The following is a 7,312-nucleotide window of genomic DNA, read 5'->3' on the forward strand; positions in this document are numbered from 1 at the left end:
AGAAGATATAGGTGGAGCTTTTAGATGTTTTGGTTAAATTATTTGGAGTTTCCTAAATTTGAAAGAAGAATTAATATTTTTTCTCAGCCTGAGATATCCATGGGTTGAGCCAATTCAGGGCATACTTCAATGAAATGACAATATTACCATGAGCACTTTTCTTTGTTGTAGCATGGATAATTACCAAGATGATACCAAGGGTTCAACTTCACTCACTCGTTCATTCGCATTTCTAAGCCAAGAATCATTTTTTATTTATTTTAGGGCATCAATGACTACTTTGAGTCGATTTGATTTATCTAATACCAACTTTTTAATTCTTTTGACACAAAACTCTATAATCCAATTTATTGCTATCGACGCGCATAATAAGCATGATAATCAATAATACGTTGCTATAAGGTTATTACACATCATTTTATTAATATTAGTAATGTAATTACATCTATTTTGAACAATAAAATATGGATTCTAAAATGCACCCCCATTTATTTAATGTATTTTAAAAAATTATTTGAGACAAGAAGAGAAAAAGAAAAAAAAAAAAAAGAAGGAATTCAATTTTTGAGGAAGGAAAATAAGGGAATGAAGTGTACAGCTGATATCATAGTATTAGATAGAGTGCAGCACATGGAATTTTGGAAACCTTGTACGAATTCAAAGGAAATGAAAGTTGATCTATTAACCTATTTGAGTGGTTGGACCTTTGGTTGAACAATTGAAGGCATTTTAGAAATTCCATAACAGCTAGCCGACCTCTTTTTAACATAATATAGCAGAGAAATTTAATATAGATATCGGTCAAATCTCAGGCTACCAATCATAGAAACAAGATTTCCCATAAATAAGGTTGGTGTAGTTGGGCCATTTGAGATGAACTCTCCCTGAGGTAACCAGAACCCAACACCCCAAATGTTTTGATCATGCCAGGCCCTTTGGGCCATGAAGGTATGGATCATTCTCAGACTGGGCTGAAAATGGGTTCCCAAGGAACCATCACAAATGCTCCTTAATGAAGGAAATTTTATTGGATAAATCAATTATGGGCATTCTAATACCGTGGATTCTGGTAAATACCAATGTTAGAAAAAGCAGTTCAGTTGTTTATTGGGATTTTGCAGTGGTAGTTGCCTAAAAGAACACGATTTGTGGTTTTATTAGGTCTAAAGCAATGCATGGGATTCTTCTTTATGGTCTTGAGAGTTGGTAGGAGATTACACGGTTTATCTTTTCAAGGTGGGGGGCGGGGGAGGTTCCCCGAAGCCCCCAAAGAAGAAGTTAAAGATGGGTGTGAAAAAAGAAAAAGGCATACAAATCCTCATTAACCTTAAAAGATAAGTTATTATATACAAGTGAAGACACACAAAAAAGTCATAATCTGTTGGAAAAAGTTGGAGGACTTCCCTTCAACTCCACTACAGTGACTACACAATGCTAGAATGTATGAGTCATCATAATGCATATATATCCAGGATGAGTCAGGCAAAAGGGGTTCCCCATTTGGGGTACTATGAGGGGAAGTGTTCATCCCTGATTTATATGAAGGTAAAAAACCCTCCTCCCTTGAATCTTAGAAGGAATGGGGTAGGCTTATTTTTCCATTTTCCAAGTAAAGCATGCTTCAAATTTTACCTCCATCCATGGTTGTTTCATAAATTTCATGACATAATGATGAGTTCAATCTTATAATGTTGGGTGAGTATGGTTTCAAATGTGATATGAGTTTCAAGGATGGGATTTGAGGATTTGACAAAAACTAGTAACATGTATGACAAATTTCTCTTTTTGAGAAATATTATGTATGGTGAGATTGGATTTTATTGATTTGAATAATGATTTAATTATAATCTCTATCTTATTATTTGATTCTTTCTTTTCTTAGTTTAGTCTCAGGTTTGAAGATGGTTGAAACTTGATCTCGAATAGGATGTTTGGAAGATTCATTAAAGTGTTGAAAATTTTAACCCTATTTTGAGGGATTGAAAACATCACATTTGGACTTTTTTTTTAATTCTTTACAAATATTATTTCTTAATTAAAATTAATATGTAAGGAGAAATGGAACAATATTTGATAGTCGTCTTTAAAATATTATTTTTTTGATTTGATAGTCAATTTTAAATTAACACATTTACCATTTTTATTTATATAAAATTTAAATATTAATTACAAAAAATATATATTCTATTTATTTAAAGGGAAGGGTCTTAATGGAAAATATAAGCATAAACAAGTTATAAATATTAATAAGGAGAATCGAATTTAAAAAAATATATAGGGCATTTTTGGTAATTTTTTGTTTTTTAGGAAAAAAAAAAAAAGGAAAACATGTTTAACAATAAAAAACCGTTTTTTTAATATTAAAAATAGAAAATAAGATATTTTTAGAAAACATATTTTAGTTATTTTCTATTATTTTTATTTGTTTTCTAAGAATTATTTTTAAAAGTAATTATATATACATGTAAAATAATTAAAAATAAAATACTAGATCTAAAATCATTTTTACAACATATTTAAAAATAGATTAAAAACATTTTTAGTTTTTAACTAGATGTTTATTTTACAAAATATTAAAGAACAATTTTAAAAAACAGTTAGCAAATAAATCCATAACTTCTATTATAAATTTTATTATTTTTTAAATTTCAGCTAATTTTTATTTATATCCTTGAATTATAATGTTATGAGATAATACGGAGGCCTAGTTTATTTAGAAATATTAGATAATAAAAAAAAATGTGAGTTTAAAATATCATTTTAATAATAATAATAAATAATTATTTTTGTGTTTTACACATGATTTTAAAAACCGGACCGGACCGGCCGGTTCGATTGGTTGGACCGCCAACCGGTCATCGTTCTAGTTCGGTCCGGTCATTAGACCGGATGAAGACCGAACCGGGATTGGACTGCTTGAACCAGCGGTCCAACCGGTGAACCGGATGAACCGACCGGTTCTGAAGGAAAAAACCGGTTCAAATTATTTTAATTTTTTTTTTGGTTTTCCAAATGCTCATTTTCAATCTCCATATTCCAATTTCCAAAATAAATGAAGACATGAATTTTATATTTATTAGTATGCAAAAATCTTCATGAATATTCAAATATTGACATGTTATGTTTTTATTTTGAGTAATTATTTAAGTGTTGTGGACCTATGGTTGACATTTGTATTATTTGTTATGGACAATATGTTAAGTTAACAACTCTTTGATAATTTGGTTATTATAGGATAGTAATGATTTGATTATTTGATAAATATTGAGTTTATTGACATTATAAATATATAACATTTTATATATATTGTGTTATAAATATCATATATGATAATTGATGACTTCTACAGGTAAAAAATTTTGTGACAAAACTCAAGTTACTCAATAAACAAAGTAGATGCTGTCAAAATTTACATAGAATTTATTAATTTTTTAATTTTTTATATGATATAAAATAATAAAATATATATTTATGACATCACCGGTTCGATAACGGTTCGACCAATGAACTGTGAACCGATAACTTTTCCGATTTAATGACCAATCCGATTTTTAAAACATTGGTTTTACTAACTTTTACATGCCCATAAAAAATAACTAGCTGTCATTATTGAATTTAAGAAGGGTGAGGTGTACATTGACTAAAAACCTCGACTTATTACCAACTTCTTAATACCATATCTAAAAGAGCAACGCATTCAAAGCAATCCTACAACTTTTGTCCATCTTTTTGATATTAAAATATAGTATCTGTAATGAGATTGGATTTTGCAGGTGGCAATGTTCAATACAGAACCGTCTGGCACCTGGGAACGATCATAATGATGTGTGGTCTTTAATGGAGGAAGCCAAAGACGCCATACCACGTCTTCATCTCCAGACTCTAAATCATTACAACCCTGCCCTGGCATTTATTGTAACATCCAGGGATCTCTCTCTCTCTGTCCATGTGGAGATGGTGAATTATTTGGAGATGAGAAAAGGCGCCATTGATTGCTGCAACCAAGTTGCGTGTGATACCTACTCCTTTTGAATGCCTGCAAAGCCCTGCCCTGCAATATATGATAACTCAACTCCACGAATCCTGAAGGCTTTGAGGTACAAGGTGCAGGGACATGCCAAACACCAGGGACAAAATTCTATGTCCGTCTCCCCCAAATGTTATACAAGTCAAAACTCAAGATACAATTAGTCAACTACAATTACCGAAATTAATGCAAAAAATAACCTCCCAAACACCAAGGCCCAAGCTTCAACAAAAGGGCTCCTTTGTCCGATTCCCCATTTTCACTTCCCCCCACCCCTCCAATGCACCACGCTGCCGTGCCGTGACCGCCATTCACCACCGCATATTTCGCTGCGTCCTTTTCCTCCCACTTTGCAATTTCAAAAAGTATTGACTAAATATTACAATGCACCCAAGCCCATTTTGAAATTTCAACTCAGGGTTGAGCCCTCTAGTCTTTTGCTACCATGTTGACTAGTGCTGCAAGAGATTTCAGCGTTGCTCTCTTTCTTTGCCGATAAAGTCTTGGACCTTCTTGGTATGCATTTAGCCCGCACCCCATCAATCTCTTTGTCACCCATTTCCAGTTGCGAGCTCCTGTTCCACCCATTCATTCTGAACTTTTCAACACATATCAATAATTCAAAAGCATACGCATTACAAAGTCAAACCCATCTACGACAATATTAATTGAACCATCGAATGATTTAAAAATTTTGGAACCCACATGTTTAAATTTGCGGCATGCATTATAAATTGCACCGACGATATTTAATATAAGATCATTCACAACTTGGATCCAACAAGGTGTGGAAAGGGGGAAAGAATTGATGGGTGGGGCAAAGGAGGGGGGTGGATTTTTGTGAAACACCGTACGAATCTGGGCATTAAAAAAATCCAAATCAGGTCAAAAAAGGGGCACCACCAAAGAATCATATATTTTCTGACTCAAAATCCTGTCAAATCATGGCTAGGCGAGAAGAATTTTTGAAGGGTAATGTGGTACAGTAGTAGACCACTTCCCGTGTGAAATTTCCCATCACCCCTTTAAGTCATGTATTATCACAGAGTCCAGGCCCAGTCTTCTATTAGTATATTTGTCATTTGGGGCAAATAAAGCCTAAAAAGCATAATTAAGTACGACTACTGAAAAAGTACAAAATTAAACCTTGAGAATATTACCTCCTATGATCCTATATTCCTATCCATTATTCTTTAATTTAAAAAATCATAGGCAGAATTTTAGTCATCCATGAATATCAAAAAAGAAACGTACCCATCTGCATTGTAAGAGGATGATCTTTTCAAAGCTGGGAATTGGTCTTTCTTAGTCTCAATCAAACTCCCACTGAAGTACTCTTTATCTTCCAAGCTTACCCCTCCATATCTAGGGTTCTCCATTGATGTCTCCTGATTCGCTGCTCCGCGGGGCAACCTTGTTTTGTACTGGGAAATCAATGCCAACCCTTGATCTTTGACTATCGTAGGCCCACAGTCCTTGAACGACATCGACCCGCAGGATATCAACTGCATCAGAACCGAGGACGCCTTCATCCTTCCCACGCTAGGATTGCTGATACTACCCGTCTGATCTTGATTTCCACCCCCCGCCCCTAATATCAGCCGTCCGTCCGCTTTCATCAGTGATTCTAGGGTTTCGGGGCTAGAATCGGACGGTGGGGGTGAAATCTCTTCTCTGCTCAGCTCTGTACTGTGGTTCTGATACGGTTCTTGCTCTTGGGTTTTGGGTTCTACTTCTTCTTCTCTGATCATTCTCCTTCGTCTTCTCTTGTCATCGGTTTGAGTCGACGCGTCTGCGGCGGCCTTACCGGTAGACTCACCGGTGGACTCGGCCTTGTAAACTTTATACTCGTGAAGATCAATTGAGCTCCATGATTGGTTCCGCCTCCGCACAACCACCGGAAAGTCGGAATCGTCGCTGGACTTGTGCGTTTCCGGCGGTTTTCTGAAGCTGGATGACATCGTTTCGTTGGATTTCGGTTTGGGAGACCCCTCGAGAAGCTCCGATCCTTTGAGAACGTACTCTTGTCCATGCGCTGGGTAGATGAAATCGTTCTCGGCCAAATCGTGCCACACAAATCCGTTCTTGTAGCTCCTGTAGATAAGCATCAAATGAGCTAAGAAACTAAATTATAAATCACAGTGATCGACGAGGAAAACAGCAAAACTCACCGTTTTGCAGACCAACAGTACATGCCCGCCATGCCATTGCCCCGGAGAACATTCAACCGGTTGATAACATCTGAAGGGCAAAGCAGAAGAGTGACGCAGAAAAACATGAAAACTATTGGGTCGCCAAGAAAATGCAGAAAAATAAGGAAACTCAGGATTTGGCGTTACCTCGGAGAAAGAGACCGTCGGAAGAGGAAAGAGGGACCTCCATGAAATGAGGGTGCTCGAGCTGGCCGTTTCTGGAGAGGTAGTAAACAACAGAGACTTTTCTCCTGTTGGGCTCAGTCCACACTTTGGTTCTCTCTGGACTGGTCTCCCTCTCCTTCCATTTCTTGGGGAGCTGGAGCTCCGCTCTCGCCCTGGATGTCGTCGCCGCCATTGGTCCAAGGCCAGCAGCAGTAGAAGATAAAAAAAACTGACTTGACTTTGAAGAAAATCAGAAGAAAGGCAAAGGAAAGTGCGGGAAAACTGAAGGGACCAGTCTGAAAAGAAAAACGCAAGGGGAGTAGGCTTTTGAAATGGGAAATATATAGAAGAGGAAGGAGGTAAGCGGTGAGAAGTGTGAACAAGGAGACCTGGACAGAGAGAAGAATGTAGGATTCAAAATAGGGATGCGCCAGACAACAGCTACCCAACAAAAAAACCCCCACTTGTACGCTCCCAATCTTACCTTGCATATATTTCTTTATTATCTTAGATTATTGGTAATAATTAGGGTGATTACAGGCTTTGAAGTGAGTTGACCAATCAGCCGCACCTTCACTTAAAATCATTTAAAATTGGGCATGGAGATGCTACTACCTTAAAAAAAGACACATGATCGACTATTAATGTAGGTTTAGTCCTAAGAAGTCTTAATAATCCAAGCCCCAACACATGGAGTTTTTCTACATCTCTAAACAAAAACCCTACCTCCACTCTTAACAACATTGGAACTTGAAGGGGTTTTTGTTGAATCAATTCTAAACCTACAACTTAATTAACTTTTCTTTTTTAATAATAATAAAATTTTTGAATAGGGGGAGCATTCCCATCCCCTCCACCGTAATTGTTACGAGTTGACTAATATGACAGAGTTGCTGCACCAACCTTTGACTGCTAACAGGGGTTCAAT

General features: G+C 36.3%; 1 protein-coding gene across 2 annotated transcripts; it reads right to left on the bottom strand.

Moving 5' to 3' along the window:
- Window positions 1-4,026: 4,026 nt before the first annotated feature.
- Window positions 4,027-7,277, bottom strand: LOC117916118 (protein UPSTREAM OF FLC). 2 transcript variants are annotated; one of them, XM_034831975.1, is made up of 4 exons: window positions 6,367-7,277; window positions 6,199-6,268; window positions 5,282-6,121; window positions 4,027-4,620 (listed from the first exon to the last, which is right to left on the bottom strand). In XM_034831975.1, the coding sequence occupies exons 1-4, from the start codon at window positions 6,575-6,577 to the stop codon at window positions 4,437-4,439; spliced, it is 1,305 nt and encodes a 434-aa protein (XP_034687866.1). In that variant the 5' UTR covers window positions 6,578-7,277; the 3' UTR covers window positions 4,027-4,436. The 2 variants fall into 2 exon arrangements, with proteins under 2 accessions (XP_034687866.1, XP_034687867.1); XM_034831976.1 differs by having other exon boundaries at window positions 4,027-4,602; window positions 6,367-7,170.
- Window positions 7,278-7,312: the final 35 nt, after the last annotated feature.

This window comes from Vitis riparia, chromosome 6 (assembly GCF_004353265.1).
Source record: "Vitis riparia cultivar Riparia Gloire de Montpellier isolate 1030 chromosome 6, EGFV_Vit.rip_1.0, whole genome shotgun sequence".
NCBI classification, from domain to species: domain Eukaryota; kingdom Viridiplantae; phylum Streptophyta; class Magnoliopsida; order Vitales; family Vitaceae; genus Vitis; species Vitis riparia.